General features: G+C 41.3%; 1 protein-coding gene across 1 annotated transcript; it reads left to right on the forward strand.

Moving 5' to 3' along the window:
- The first annotated feature begins 215 nt into the window (after nucleotides 1-215).
- Nucleotides 216-5,046, forward strand: psma8 (proteasome 20S subunit alpha 8). The gene is made up of 7 exons (XM_032531456.1): nucleotides 216-467; nucleotides 2,239-2,365; nucleotides 2,562-2,686; nucleotides 3,027-3,149; nucleotides 3,290-3,409; nucleotides 4,391-4,453; nucleotides 4,550-5,046. Exons 1-7 carry the CDS (start codon nucleotides 366-368, stop codon nucleotides 4,643-4,645), a joined length of 756 nt encoding a protein of 251 aa, XP_032387347.1. The 5' UTR covers nucleotides 216-365; the 3' UTR covers nucleotides 4,646-5,046.
- Nucleotides 5,047-16,362: the final 11,316 nt, after the last annotated feature.

Here is a 16,362-nt window from a genome sequence, read left to right on the forward strand (position 1 = left end):
TTAGTCCTAGCTAGTTGAATGTTTTCAGTTCACTCGCATTGCACCCTTATTCCACATTAACCGTCATTAAATAAAATTAAACAAGTTACAAATTAGCTTGCCGCTTTTTTACTGTAACTTTAGAATTAAAACTACTGTTTTACTACTCAGAGAAAATCAAATAGCAGCAGAGTATTCCAATCAAATTTTGAATAGCACTTTCCTCTGGCAAACCGACCCCTAGTTTTGGTATCGCCCCAGTTCAGAGGTCTTGCGCAGGCGCTGTTTTCAACACACGGCATAGTCACAAACCGCTAACTAGCTGAATCATTTGGTGGAAGTCTCCCTTTTTTACTGTGATTGTACGTTACTTGTCTTGCAGTGCAATGGCAGCAAGATACGACAGAGCTATTACTGTCTTTTCTCCCGATGGTCATCTCTTCCAAGTGGAGTATGCACAAGAAGCTGTAAAGAAAGGTTCCACAGCGGTAAGTCCTAAAACGAAACTAATGCTAACGTTAGCACGCGTCAGTTAGCTAGCCAACCAGCTAAGCTAACGACTAGCAGGTACTCTTATTATTACTCATGTATTTAACTCGTGTTTTTGTTGCACTCAAGTGTTGTGATTTTTAACAACCATATCGGGCTGATTATCTGTAACTTTCACATTTAACGGAAATGATGTAAATATTAAACAGTTACTGAACATGAAAAGAGTATCATCACTAGCAAGCATTTTGTCGCTGTGTCACTCTAACAATAGTTTCAGTTTCAATGTGATCTTGTCACTTAACGCAAGTTCACATACGCAATATGTGACCGACCAGCTAAGTTAATTTAGCCCAGCCAATTTCGTAACGTTTAGCTAAGAATAACATGTTAGTAACGACGCAGGATAGCTAGCCTTACATGTGTAACGTAACATGGAAATTCCCATGTTAGATGCTAGGCGGCTCCACAATTGCACTAGCTAACGTTACATTTGAAAGCCATTGTATTACAGGTAACGTTAGCTTCTGTAGTAGTTAGTGTAATTTAGCATGTATAGGAAGTTATGTAATAATAATAAGTTAAGGAATAACTAACGTTACATCTAAAATTTCCTTCGGGATGAATAAAGTATCTAACTAACTTTCGGATTGCATCGAAGTCCATCGAATCCTGCATTATTTGTCATCTTTCACACCCTAAAAATGTATAGAATAGTTTGTGGCTTCAGATTAATTGTTTGGGTGTAATCCGAAATTTTGTTGAATAGCCTTATATATAAGACTCAGACTTGACTGTAATAAGTGTGTTGAATAGGCATCTAAACCTTTTTAAAGGTACAATATGTAACATTTCTGCATTAAAATGTCTATAAACGACTATACCTCTGTTATATATTTTGAGTTGCGTACTAACACTATCCTAAATGTTTTCAAAAACGTTCAAACCCAGAGAAATTTGTTATTTCATTTTAATGACACGGGACGTTTCATTTAGTTGTCAGTCTATGCTCTAAAAACAGGCAGTGTCGGTACCGATCTGTGCTGCCTTCAAGATCCGTAGCGCATGTGTAGATGATAATCCTATTTCGAGGATTTACGACACTGTCGCTATACGATGTGAGTCGAGTTCAGATGTTAGTTGCGCATGCTCGGATTTAGACGGGTTACAACATAACTGTCGTACAGAAATTTGTGAAATCCATAAAATAATAAACTTCTTATTACAAACAACAACTGAAGATGGAAATCATTTCAGAAACGTTTTAGCTATCTATGATTGTCTATGATTGATTGTATGATTGATTGTTGTTTCAAACATAATAACTGCTCTTCTTTTAATCGTTATTCTACACTTAACCACGGTCAAAGAACTGTGACCTTGCTGTGCGCAATACAGCTGAACCAATTAGGCCACATTTAAATAAACTTTTACACCTCCAGCATCACACGGTCAACCAATGGAATGGCTGCAACACAACCGGCCCCTAATTGTATATGGCTATGCAAAACACAACCATTAAAACATATGCATGGAGACATTTTATACATGTTATATTTTAGATATTTGTTCAAGTTTGTCGTCAGATTTGATTTTCTCTATATTGCTCAGCCCTAGTTTGGGTTCCTGAAACCTGTTCCAAAAAGTGTTTTCATTATAGTGGAATATTGGCTGAGGAACTGAGAAGCACCCCGGATTCCAAAGATGAACTAAAGTAAAATGAGCTGTACTGTACTCGGCAAAGTTATCCGATGATTTCTTTCTCTGCAGGTGGGAATCAGAGGTAAAGACATTGTTGTCCTTGGTGTTGAGAAGAAGTCTGTGGCAAAGTTGCAGGAGGAAAGGACTGTCCGTAAGATATGTGCCCTGGACGAGCATGTCTGCATGGCATTTGCAGGTACTTCAAACAACAAAAGCTTTTCTAATAACTATATAATGCATTTATTATGTAACAGGGCATACACTGGACTAAGATTAGTTGTCACAAACACTTATGTCATCAAAGATCTCTAAACCATATATTAGGTATTTGTCACTTCCTGTTTTTTACCTGTATGTTGTATGGCCAATTAACCTCTTCCAATGTGTTTAAGGCCTGACAGCAGATGCCCGTATTGTGATAAACAGAGCAAGGGTTGAGTGTCAAAGCCACAGGCTAACCGTGGAGGACCCAGTCACAGTGGAATACATCACACGCTACATAGCTACACTGAAGCAGGTACCTAAACGTCTCACCATTAATTTCTTGATTACTAATTTAATAAGTTTAATAAGTGCTTATTAATTCACCAAAATACATCTGTAAGATTTTATATTCAGTGGGCAAGTACATAAAATAGCTTATAGTTTCATTTTTGTGCTCTGAAAATAGTTCACAAGAACTCTGCAGACAGACATTAGCATCCCTGTGAAACTGATGAGCCTGTCTCACTGCTGCTGCTGAACTACTCAAGGTGTTACCACCTTTTACCAGCAGAGCGCGGCGTGCTGTTTCATTTTTTATAAAGGTTTGTACGACTGACCAGTCACATTTCTTTGTACATTGGTCATGCTTGTAGCGCTACACTCAAAGCAATGGGCGCAGGCCATTTGGCATCTCTGCGTTAATTGTTGGCTTTGACGACGATGGAACTCCAAGGCTGTATCAGACTGACCCTTCAGGAACCTACCATGCCTGGAAGGTCAGTGTGTATGCTCTTTGTACTTTTTTTGTTGTTGCTTCTTCTTTATTGTTAAACTTGTATTTCCAAAACCTTGTCATTATGAAATTGATTAATTGTTTTATGTTTTGTTTTCATTGTTGAAAAAAAAAAAAAATCAGGCAAATGCTATCGGCCGTAGTGCAAAAACTGTGAGGGAGTTCCTGGAGAAGAATTACACAGATGAAGCCATTGCTGGGGACAATGAGGCAATCAAGTTGGCTATCAAAGCTCTGCTTGAGGTAATGTCATATGTAGTCTTTAGCATTTAATTGTTAATTTACCCACTTTGTATTGCAGTCAGAGTATGGGTGAAGAGAGCGAGCTAGCGTGAAGCGGAGGATTTCAAAGTTGACATATCTTGCGCTTCAATTTCGCTTCAGTACTGCTCACACCAGGTCTTTGAAGCATGCCCAAGCCTGACTGTGTAACACCAGCAGTACATGCAGATGAACGGGGCCTGTCCTTCTAAGCATTCGGAAATGCTGGTGGAGCTCCAGGCACTGGTGGCATAGAAGGACGACGGGCGCCGTTCATCTGATAAATACAGTGCTGTTTTTTTGTGGGGTTTTTTGTTCTTCTGGAGCAAACTGTGAGTGATTTTAGGTGGAGCGCAGTGAAATCTGAGTTGTGCAATATTAAGTAAAGCGGCCTGGAGTGGCAGAGTGGAGGTGACAAGCCGCTCCATGAAACGTGAATTCTCACCACTCTGCTCTGATGGCAGTGGGATCATCCTATTGTGAAGCATTTCAGTAATCTTTTGATTTCAATATACTGTATGTAACAGAAAGCAAACTGTTCTCTTTCAAAGGTGTTTTACGATCAGGCATGTCACAAGTGGTGCGGATTGCAAAAGAAAAGATATTCAAAAGTATTTCCTTCCATGGCATAACTTAAATACCGTGGTAACTTAATGAAAGGGCACACACTGCTGCCAGATGTAAACCACTAAGTGATCGCCATAAAAAGCACATCAAACGTTCGCCTTGTGTCTGTATTGTTACATTCAGTGTTTTTGTTTTTAATATGGTCTTTAAAATGTGGATCAACTGTTTGCAAAAGTATTACAGTCACAGTAGTGAAGCACTCTTTTTTTTTTCTGTATTAATTTTTATTTAAATACCCTCAAACCCCTGTCTTACAACCTCAACGTGAACCTGAGTCAGAGGCTACAGTAGTTAATATATGCTGATTCACTGGGATTTGTATTTGTTTCTTCACAGGTTGTCCAGTCAGGAGGGAAAAATATTGAACTTGCTGTTATCAGACGGAATCAGCCACTGAAGGTAAGTTGCTGCAAATGACATCTGGCTTTTGTGTGTGATTGCTGTTTTACCTTTTTTATTAAATGGCTAACATTTGCTTTTCTTGGCCATTTGCAGATTTTGGAATCCAAGGAAATTGAGACCCTTGTGGCTGAGATTGAGAAGGAAAAAGAGGAAGAAGCAGAGAAGAAGAAGCAGAAAAAATCCACTTAGAGCAGATAACTAAGTTTTTCTTTATTGCACTTGGATGACAATAGCATATTTGGATTGCAAATTATAAAGGGGTTACTTCTGTTATTCATTTCATTGCAAAGAGTTAAATCATAACTTGAGATCTGATGATGTTCAAATGTTATGCACCCATTTCTGAGTGATATTGTACAGTTTGCAAAGAATATCAAGTTCCTATACTTCCAGCTATTAGGTTGACTGTAATTATAAGCACATACATAGATCTCAAGTTAGGGTTTAGTTCTAAACGCTTACAGGACATTTTTATATCATACACCACACAGTTCTGATGGTGATGCATCTCAAATGTCGGAATAAAGCGGTTTGTAACATTCAGAATCCTAATGAAGCTAAATGTCCAATAAACGCTGACTTGTTTGTAACATGTTTTTCTGTTATTTTTTAAAACTAGTTCACTCAAATGCCTTTACTGGTGTCTACGTGTAAGACTGAGTAATATCTGGTGCACTGACTGGTTTTAAGAGGAAAGTAGAGGGACTTAATTGTTATTGATCATCTTACTGCAAAGCAAGTACTGCGATAAAGATGAGTACAGTTTAAACCACCACTAGCGGCAGTATACTGTGTGGCTGTAAAGTGCAATGGTTTTCATTTATCGCATTCTGTCACACAGACCTACAAATGGAGGGGGGGGGGAGGGGGGGGGGGAGGTAGCTCAGATTGCTTTATAAAGTGTTCACCTCTCCCTCAGTCATTTAAAACAAATTAGTGATGAGTGAATGAAGTGTCTAATGGTAGCCCAACGAGACCCCCTTTTGCCTCTCCTTTTTTATTTCACCCTAAATTCGCTTATCAAGCAACCGCTGCTCTGAATTCTCAACGACACAATTATGGCCGGCGGTGTGGTAGGGCTGCTTAATGGGATCCTGGCCTCAGACCCCAGTGGGAACTTTCAGTGACTTTAATCTGGAGCCCTTTGAAAAGTTGTACCGTGCTGTGCTGAAGAGCCCCGGGGGGTTCCCTCTGACTCTCACCAAAGACATAATGGTGAATGGTAAAGTCCTTCATTTAGAGTCATCTCCTCAAGCCAGGATTTCCTGAGTGGGTGCCCTGGCTGCCTTGACTAGAGCAACTGCACTTTGTATGCAATTTGTCTTGTTTGTGAGTCTTATAGGTTGGTCTTTGGTGTTATCAATTAAGCCGCTGATATAACTTCCCATATGTAATGTCATTAAATCCTAGGAGGGCAATACAATGGGTTTGTGTGAGTTACTCTCAGCCATTTGATCCATACACTTATTTCCCCTGTAATGCAAGATGATTGTGCTGTTATTGCCACTGGTTTGTTGATGCTCAGGTTTCAACCAAACGGGTGCTGATTCCACCGGATGACAAAACAAGCTATAGGTAAACTTTAATAAAGTTTTATTCTGGGTAATCCTTCTGCCACAGAGGTTATCTGATCTATCTTGTCAATAGAGCAAGAGCAGCTTATTTTGTGCTGCTGCTAAGACTTCTAGTCTTTTGAACTGCTTCTGGGAAGAGTTTTCTATCTTTTCGTTTTCTTTTTTTTTTGCCTGCATTGTTGTTGCCCATAATCAGCGCTACTGTGCCTCAGGACAAAGTCCATCTCTCTCATCGCTGGCTGCTGCTCATCATTAATGCAGAAAATAATGGCTTCACCAGAGGTCATCGACGGAGGAACGAGGCCCGGGGACATGTACTCTCCAAGCAAGAATGCACAGTGCTGCAGGCTGTCGACTGAGTGCATTGTTTGTTTGCACACACACACAGCTTACGGGCCAATTGCACATACACATTGCACACATTATTAATGTGAACACAAAACAGATTTCTTTTTTAAAACTGTACCCACATCTCCTTTCCCCTTGTTCTGTCATGCACATACACTTTAGGCAAAGTGTGTTCTCATGTAGTTAATATAGAACTGGGGAAAACATTGCGTGTGTTACATCTGATTTTAGTATTTGGTTGTATCTAACACCAATACTCTGATAATAATAATATCCATTACTCTTCTCTCTAGCTGATTTCCAAGTCACAGGCCGATTTCACTTTGAGGATCTACTTTTGTGTCATGCTAATGTGCCACCCTGTGGCCATATTTTAAAGTATGCCCTCCTGGGATGTTTAAAATTTGTCAGTGCCGAATGTCCTTAGGTCCAAATAAGGCAACTGCTTCAAGGGTAGAAGCACACAGACATTAGCATCCCTGTGGAACTGTGGTTACATTAGTCTTCTTTTAAGACTGCTGAATTACTCAAGGTGTTATCACCTTCTACCAGCAGAGCGCAGTGTTGCATAAAAGCAGTGTTCCTATCATATCGCTTACACTTTCATCTCACTTTTCGTCCTACAGATTGACAGCATGACTCCTCTAGCCAGCAGTGAGCTGAATCTACTGGCTGCTGACATGCTTTTGTTTCTGTGCTCTAACACACAGATACGGAGGCTTTCTGAAGAATTGACTCCATCGAGGGAGAGTTATTTTGCTTAAAATTGTCGGATGAAAAAGCAACATTGCTTGTGTCCCCAAGCGATGGCCAAGCTGTCAAAGTGTGTTGGGTCACAAAAGGCTACGCTCTCAACACTGTCCCTTTTCTACTTGTCACATGTCGACAGTAACACACATAGCCTACACTATTTGTGTACAGCGGATTCGCCCGCCTCCACTTATGCCCTTTAGGGCTCTACGACAGTATGAAGAAAAGTTTGGGCATATTGGTGTGCTGGCTTACATATCCATAAGCGATCAAAATATGTTCTCTTTTAATGTTCTCTTTTAACTTCTAGCTCCAGGGATACATTTTGAATATCATTCTATTATCTCATATCACACATCTCATCTTCTTTGTCCTTAAATCTCTCTCTCTCTCCTCTCTCTCTCTCTCTCTCTCTCTCTCTCTCTCTCTCCTCTCTCCTCTCTCATCACACAACACACAGCACATTTCTTAAGTACACCCTCCACTGTTATCATCATCACACAGGAACACATATGATTGAGAAACAGATACCACCTACAGCTTTGGTTGCTTTTTTTACCTTTATTTCCAGTGAAAGGTGCTTGGATGCTAACAGTTTGTGCAAAGAGAGCAGGAATGGTTTCAAGTTACCCCTCAAGAGTCACCTGTCAGGGGGTTTGTCTCAGGGGAATACGAGTGCATCCTCGTCTAATTGAAAGTAGACACCACTGGGCCAGAAAGAGAAACAGAGAGAACAGGAGAGACAAGGAAGGGGAAGGCAAATGAGACGGAGAGGCAAAAAAAGAGCAGACAGAGCTAAAATAAACAATTCCCAGGATGCTGCAGGCCAAAAGCAAATGGCCCTGGGGCTCCATGGCCTCTCAGAGCCGTGGCAGAAGCCAGTCACACACATCACATAGCATTACACGGGATGGGGTTACAGGAAAATGTCAGCCGACGCATAAGGAGGAACCATCAGCCCATAGGATAATTCGATTGCCTGAGGGAGGTGCAATCTTGCATTCCCACGATTCCTCTCTTTCCACCCACACCCTCTTTTCATTGTATTTTTGAATCCATTATTCTTCCTCAGTTATTTAATGTTTTCAATTCTGTTGTTTGCTCTGGTAGCCACGTATATGTAAATGTTCTGTTTTATTGTGAACGCAGGCTACGGGGTCCTTGCAATGGGTTTGCTACAGTAACATTTCTGTGCAGCCTCCTTTTCTAACCCTATGGGAATTGTATGGGCCATTGGTTTGTGCAATGGCCTCTGGTATCTTGATTTATAACCTGACTTGTCAAAGAAATCCCCCCCCCCCCCTTCGTCCTCCTCCACTCCCACTGTTTTTGGTTACATGTCACTGGTCATGGAATGAATAGGAACGAATCGTGTCCCTTTGAGTCTTGCTCTTGTGGCAGATGTGATTAAGATGCAACAATTTAGAAATATGAAATGAGTCAACTCATCCCATGCATCTAAAGCAGATGTTTATGGTTGAAAATGTACTGTTTTACATCAGCTCTACAAATACAAATGTTGTTCTACCTTGTTACTGCATGCTACTTGGAGCACAGAATTGGTACGCGTTGGTCCATGAACGTGCAGCTGCATATTGTGCTCGTGCATTAGATAAAGACAGAGAGAAGGATGGAGAGAGCAAAAGAAAAAGAGACAGCGAGGGAGTTCAGCGTAGATATCTGAGTGCGTCTGACAGAGAGGACAGCCCTGGAGGCAGGTCCCAGCCCTTCAGCACCGAAAATGACACATGACTGCTTTGACTTTTGTCATCCCCCTGTCTCCCTCCGCCCCCAAACCCAAGCCTCCAACAAACACTGAGGCTAGTAGATGCACACACACACACAAACACACACAGTCGCACACTGTATACTGCTTAGATTACATTATCTTTATCCCCAGGACATGAACCCTCCTTGTTGGATGACATTTGGGCTTGTGCAGCACTAAGGTTACCTTTCTTTGCCCCTGAGTTAAAGATGCCTGTCTGCAGCATGCATTTGAAATGAAGGACAGGAAAAAAATCAGATGAGAAAGATTTCCAAAAGCACTTTGATCAGAGGCATCAACAGTCACGCACAAACTTGTTAAGCAGTATGTAAATTTGGGCTGATACTGAATAAAGTTGCCAGAATGGCATGAATCCATTGTGCTGCGATGATCAAAATAAAAGAGGGCTTCATATGCTGGAGGGCAAGAAAGTCACAGACATGAAGGTTTTTTTTTTTTTTTTTCCTTCCTCTTTTTTTCTACAAAGGGGCTGATGGGATGCAGAGAGGAGAGAAGGAGGGGAGGGAAATGAAAGATAGGGGAAAGCCTGGAAGGATCTCAATCTAAATTAGCCGAGTAGAAGGAAGACTGTGCTGAGTGAGACATATAATTAAAACCAAAGTGATGAAAACATCAGTACTCATTCATTCACTTGCCAGATGAATTTCTGAAATTGCTACCATGATGATCAGAAGATATTTCAAAGCTAAAGGTAAATGTTAAAGCACACCAATCTCCTATTTACTCTGTACTGGGCTTTCTCTCTCAATCTCTCTTCATCCGCCTCCTCTCTCCCGGTTTCTTTATCCCTTCCTCGTTCCCTCTTTTTTTTCCCTCTGTCTGACACCCTGAGATGAATAGAGGCTGTCACTGAGACTCTTGTAGCCTGTCAGCTTTTAAACAAACAGTTAGCAAAAGGATCCCTTTTACAGGAAACCTCCCAGTCTGAGGTGAGGTTATCAGCGTTAGCTTGTTATGTCCTGTCGTTGCAAAAAGACCCGCCCTGTCATTGAAGTAAAGGATAGGACCTCAAGCATGTACCAGTCTCATGCCTCATCATACCGCACTATACATGCATGCTGCTTTGAATCATTGAATTCATAAGATTGGTTTGGTGGCAGTGATAGCACCGTTCTGCATTTTGTCCTCAATGCCTAAAAGTCTCATTTATTCTGGCAGCCTGCGTCTGTAACCAAATGTCCCTGGCAGTTAGAGGGAAGCATTTAACTGAGGGCCCTTTACCTCCCTCCAGTGTAGTGTACCTCCACTAAATCTGTCCTCCCGACAACAAATGTCGCTGCAACTAAAAGGCCCCTCAAAAAAAACAAGCCTGACTTTTGTGAGAGAGAGAGAGAGAGAGAAAACAGGAAATCATCCCCCTCAGGTGTGTTCCCTCTCACTCTTCCTCTCTGCACCTGCACTGAGTCTCTCAAGTCCTCCATGTGTCTCTCCACACAATGGAGATATAGCCTTTGGCGCCTCTCTCCAGCTGAGAGCCACCTCTCTCCAGAGGACAGGAGAGGGAAACTGCCAGCACTAACAACTGATCCTGGCAGATAAAGGAGCAGATAGAGCGAGGAGAGAGAGCCTTGGACAAACCTTGCCGTGCTCTGGTCTTCAGGGCTGCTTCCCATAGCTCTGAGACAATGACGATAACAACTGTTTGGGAAAAACACTGTAGATGATGAGGAGGTTGAGCATACATCAAGAAGTAAGAGGTTCAGCAAACAATACGAAAGTTGATAAATGACCAGTGATTGTAGTTACACTTGTTTTAAAAACATCTTTTTTTATAAAGATACAAATTAAATACAATTTGTCAACAATGTTCTTTCACTTTACATAGACATGAGTTAAACTGTACAGTATTTGAAGAAAACCTCTGGTATTGATTCAATTTGTGACCAAAACTGTATCTGTTACCATCAATTGTTTCAGCTCAGGAAACATCATTATTATTCATCACATACAATACTATGTAGTGAAGTTCAATCTCTGCATTGAACCCATCCTGAGCACTGGAAGCAGTGGACAGCCACATACAGCTTCCGGGGAGCAACTCGGGGGGTTCAGTGTCTGCTTTAGAACACTTAGACGCGTGGCCGGAGGAGTCTGGGATCGAACCACCAATCTTGTGGTTAAGGCCTGACCCACTCTACCTCTAAGCCACAGCCTCAAACACAAACCACAAACACTGGGCTGTTCAGGCCTTTTTATTAATGTGCTGTAATGTAGTGCCAGACAGGATGACCTAGCACCAGATCACTGTACCACTCACGCTCCTGGGGGGAGCTGACTGGAACAGCAGTTAGGCGAGACGATGCTCGCAGGTCGCCCAGGTCACAGCTGGGAAGCCCCAGGCCCAAGTGCTGACCTGATGTGATCAAGTGTACATCCAGCTGCATGGAGGGAGAGCGCGTGGCAGTAGTGTTACACCTGGAGAATTATCTTTTTTTTTACTAATGCAATGCATGTTTTGTGTAGTAATCCACAAAGAAAATTGGCTATTTTAATGTTATGTAATGAGAGCTGGCTTTTCTCTTCTAATTTCTCTTACTGATCCATGACTTTGCGTATATATACATTTGACATAAATGAATGGTTAAAATATGTAATATGTGTGTGTGTGTGTGTGTGTGGTCTATAAGAGCCAAGCTCCTGGTATTTGTCCTGAGAAAGACCTTGATAGGAATGGGGTCTGAGTGAGAGTGCTTATTTTATTCTCTCCCATGCTGCTGCAGGCTATGGCTGTATTAATGCAATGGCAGGGATCTTTGAAGTTGTGACTTTATGAGACAAAAGCTAATTTCCTTTCCTTTGTTCATTATCGAAAGAGACTTCCAGCCGGGCGGAAAGCATGCTGTGCTAATTATTCCATTCATGAGTCGTCTCTAAAGTATGTAATGGATTTCAGTGGTCTTTTCACAGGTAAGCAGGGTGATTTGGCAAACACACTAATGTCAACACGCTGATTTGCATCAATTGTATGTTTTAAATGCATTAAATCCTCACGGGAGAAAGACGAACACATGTCATATCGTCATGTACAAGATCTATTTTAAGCAGAACAGAAATTGCAACTTAAAGTGCTCATATTATGTTTTTTTTAGCTTTTCCCTTTCCTCTTTTGTGTTATATGTCTTTTTTTATGCATGTATTAGGTTTACAAAGTGAAAATGCCCAAAGTCTAGCCCAAAGGGGCTTACCATCTCCAACAGAAAACACTGTTCACAAACTGCTCCATACAGCTCTCTCAGAGACTGAGAGCGTAGGTATGTAAGCAGATAACATAGGCACAGGCTAATTATTGCTGACTAAAATGCTAGTTAACGTTAGTAATTAGACTTAAACAACAAACATAAGCATTTTCTGTACAGTACAGTGATTGTCTACTATTCGACAGCAAAATTGCGTGGTTATGACACATTGTTAGCCTATTTTTACAAAAATGCCTGCTATGGAGCCATAATGTGAGATACAAGGTAATGGAGCCTTTTATACATTGTCATGTTTCTTTAGAATTAAACAATGGACAAATAGAGTCTTTGAACACTTCAGATGTAAAGTTATTCACTATTCAAAGGGATGTACAAATGAATGGCAGTCAATGGAATGCTAATGGCAGGTGATGGCTTGTTAGCAACAAAATGGCTCCATAGTAGGTATGCTTTGCGGAGGCCGGCTTACCCTCTTGGTGTTTACCTAGCTGCTACGCACGCGTGACTCCCAACAAAGATTTAACAGAAGTGGGATGTCTCACTCTGTAGCTAACACAGAAAGCTCAACACACAGGGTGAAAGGAGGAGCTGCAGTAATGTGCAGAACAACAAAAATATGGTGTTTTTGGAAAATTAAATCATGTAAACATATTCTGATATAACCTCTAAATACAATTATGAACCTGAAAATAAGCATAATATGAGCACTTTAAGGTTTCTAGGTTGATAGTTGGTTGTAAAGTAAACTCAAAATCAGGATAGACACAGAGCTGCACATTCACTCATCGTCTGAACAAATATACCCTCTCTCGACCTATAAGACCAAAACCACTTTGCAACTCATTAAGACCTGGACCCAATTTCACAAATGAGTTTCAGAGTTTGTAGGGCCAAGTTAGGCGTGTGACATAATGGGATTTCCATTTTTCCCTGAACCACAACTTGGCAGAGCATGAAGCGAAATGCAACATTTCACATTTCATCTTCACAGCGTTACCAAGATGCCACCCACAACACCTGAGCACTCCCAATCAGAGAGATGTGTGTATCCTGCCACTCAGAGTCAGATCAGCAACAGCAAAAAGGGGTGTAGTAGCGGTGATACAAGTAAAGCCATATACCTCTTCCACTGCTGCCTGACACCCCTCCAGCTCCTCTTCCTCCTCTTCTTCCTCCTCCTCCTCCTCCTCTCTCCCCTGCTTTGTTTGTGCTCATTTCATTCCGTGTGCAGCCTCCTGGCAGACAGGTCAAGGTTTACCCTCGCACCACACACCATTTCCCTCACACACCGCCCGGGGGAGGAACACTCGAGGCCCGAGGCAAGGGCAAGCCCAAACAGCTCACACAACATTGCCACCTCTAACCATACTGATATGAAGAACAGAAGCACTGAGCTCACAATCACACAGTTGGATCTTTGTCTTTTCTTTTTCCTTTCTTTCACCATTTATACCTTTGCTTTTTTTCCCCTTTCTTTCTTCCATGCCCTTTATGTTATTGTACGTTATTGATTTCTGTCACTAGTAAGGTATATGTCTATTAACCGACAGATTTAATAGAGCGACAATAGAAAGCTACTCATTTGTTCCTCCCCGTAGTGTAAGTGTTCATTTTGAGAGTCTGATACTAACCCTGGCTAGGAGCTAGTGCTGGATTTTTAGCTGTAAATGGAAAACGCCTGTGGGCTTTTCATTTTCTGGGCCCAGACGTTCCCTTCATGGTGTCGGAGCCCTTGTGTTCACAGAGTTCATGTTTTGCTGCAGGGCTTCTTTTTTATTTTGTTTTATCTCATAGCTTAGACTAGCAGGGCTTTAACTCCCAGAGGACTCCTGCGTAGCAACAGCAGAGATCAACAAAGTAAGTTTGTTTATGTTGGCTGTGTCCGCATGTTGTCGACTTATACATTTCTCAGTCTCCATTTCCTGCCTCTCCTTGCCCCAGGGGAAAGGAGCCCTCTAATTGGATCTTGTTCTAATTGAGCCTAATACTGGAGCTAACCGGAGTTGGGCCCTGTGGCTAATGAAGAGCTGAATCAAAACTAAGCACTAAAACTTTGGCTGTGTGTATGTGTGTGTGTGCATGTCTATTGCTGCGTTTTTTGCTCTACATTCTATCATGAATGCATCATTACTTTTTTCGGTCTTTGCCTTTTACCTTACATTGTGTACAGCAGACACGTATTCTTAGACCGGGAATAAGCCTTTGTGAGTACCATAGACATATAAAATGTTATAATGGTTTTCGACTCATATTGAATTTTTTGTGGGTATTTGTTTTATTTTTGCTAATTAAACAATTAAAATTTCATGTAGCTTACTCACAAACTCCCATTCACGTTTTGCATGCTGCAGATTCTCTGCAAGAGGGAGCTGTTCAGTCAACATCAGGCCAGTTTCGAGTTCCATCAGCTAAGTTGTACACATACTGTATGTTGCCACGTACAGGCAAAGAAATGTATACAACTTTGAGACTCGTGTCCTTAAAGGTGTCATGCTATTTATACGAGAGGATACCATCCATCAAATACGATGTATACTGTAAATATATCTACATGGTAACACAATTCAGTGTGTGACTATAAAACACAAAATGTTAACTTTTAAACATTTTGTCAGTATCCCATTCCTTGGCTTGGGCTTAAAGGGAAACTACGCTCATTTTCAAAATTTATAAATGTTTAAGAACATGAACAACTCTTTCCCAAATCTAAAAACTAGAGTGCTCCGTGATGTCATCAAGTATAAAGTCTGGAACTGCTCCATAGACGATGTCTGGGAAAGATATTCTAAATAACACTTGTCATGTTTCCATCTAATTGTCAATAATAACCAAATGTTTTAGGTATCGGAAAAAAGAAAAGAAAATGTGAATTAGAAGCATTTCCATACTGGTTTAGAGTGAATAAACTAGACTACCAAAGCGTGGTTTTGTCACAAGTTGATTTTACGCTTGGTCGTAGATTGCAAACTGGCTTGCTAAATCAAATAGTTCAGAAGCTAAGTTCTTTGGCTAAATGGAGAGAGCTAGTATTTTACAAGTTGGCCACCTGTGCAGAATACAGGGTTGTGGCAGAGACATTTGGTGTCAGTAAGACAACCCCTAACCGTTGTGAATATGCGGTGTGCAGGGCCATACAATTCAAGTTGTCGGAATAATTCATCAATTTACCCAACATGGTTGAGGCACAGGTTATAGCGCACCGCAACTCCACTATCACCACCTCCACCCTGTGCCACAAGTGTACGGCACCCTGGATGGGACGATATTCCGATCCTTCGCCCATCCGATGGATACCAGGACTATAGTCATGTGAGTTACATGTTTGCTACGTCACAACTTTTTTGGCAAATTCCATCTCCCATTTTGTGCATTAAATTTTTTTCAAAAAGGCAAAAACCACTTCAAGCGAGCTTAAGAAAGTTTTTAGTTTGTAGGAGGCCACAGCCTTCTAGACTAGACTACCTCGGCTGCATCCTTCGAAGCCCACGGTGGCGTTACTAAGCAGTCTCTGAAATGAGGCGGTCTGGTCTACAGAGCATTTTCTGTTGGCACCGAAATGGAGCCAGAAGTTGTTCTTTTTATTTTACAATTCAGTCAAGTGTCTTAAAGAGACAAGAAATGTGAACATCTTTTGTCTCCAAGACCAGGAGAGCTCCTGTCAGCCCAGAGCGGGCTCTCTGAGCAGGACTGGCCGGCCAAATGTCCAGCTATAGCTCCCAGCTACCTGGTGTTAAGGCTGTTCATGGAGCTCCGTCATCAATTTGCCTATACTCGACATCTACATAGTTAATTTCTCACCTAAAACATTCTCAGAAGTAAATTTAATGATGAAATAGCAGAAGAAAATTGTAAAAAAAAAAAACTAAAATCTTGTTTGCTGGTTGTTTGTGTTTGCCCGTGCTTCTTCTTATTTGCTAACATGAATGCTGGGAAACCTTGGGCGGCGAAGGATGCAACAGTTGGATCCTCGATTTTTGTAAAAAGAGGCTGGATTTGTGGACTGCATTTGAAAAATCCTCTGAAAATAAATGAAATGGGACAGCCTTTGTCGCGCCAGTGTGACGCAATCGGTTTACGAATGCAGCTCTGAAGGCTGCAGCCCCTGAATTGGGACATAGCTTATAGGTCCGTTTTCTGTTTTAGAACTTAGAATACTACAATAGAATAAAACAAATAATAAAGAAAACAATACTAAGAGTACACAAAATAACTCCAATTCATTGTCTATAGCAGCTCCAGACTTTATAC

The sequence above is a fragment of the Etheostoma spectabile genome, chromosome 12 (assembly GCF_008692095.1).
Source record: "Etheostoma spectabile isolate EspeVRDwgs_2016 chromosome 12, UIUC_Espe_1.0, whole genome shotgun sequence".
NCBI classification, from domain to species: Eukaryota; Metazoa; Chordata; class Actinopteri; order Perciformes; family Percidae; genus Etheostoma; species Etheostoma spectabile.

Coding starts and splice junctions, on each gene's coding strand:
- psma8 (XM_032531456.1), top strand. CDS start 366: ATGGCAGCAAGATACGACAGAGCTATTACTGTCTTTTCTCCCGATGGT. Junction 468..2,238: donor TAAAGAAAGGTTCCACAGCG/GTAAGTCCTAAA, acceptor CTTTCTCTGCAG/GTGGGAATCAGAGGTAAAGA. Junction 3,410..4,390: donor CTATCAAAGCTCTGCTTGAG/GTAATGTCATAT, acceptor GTTTCTTCACAG/GTTGTCCAGTCAGGAGGGAA.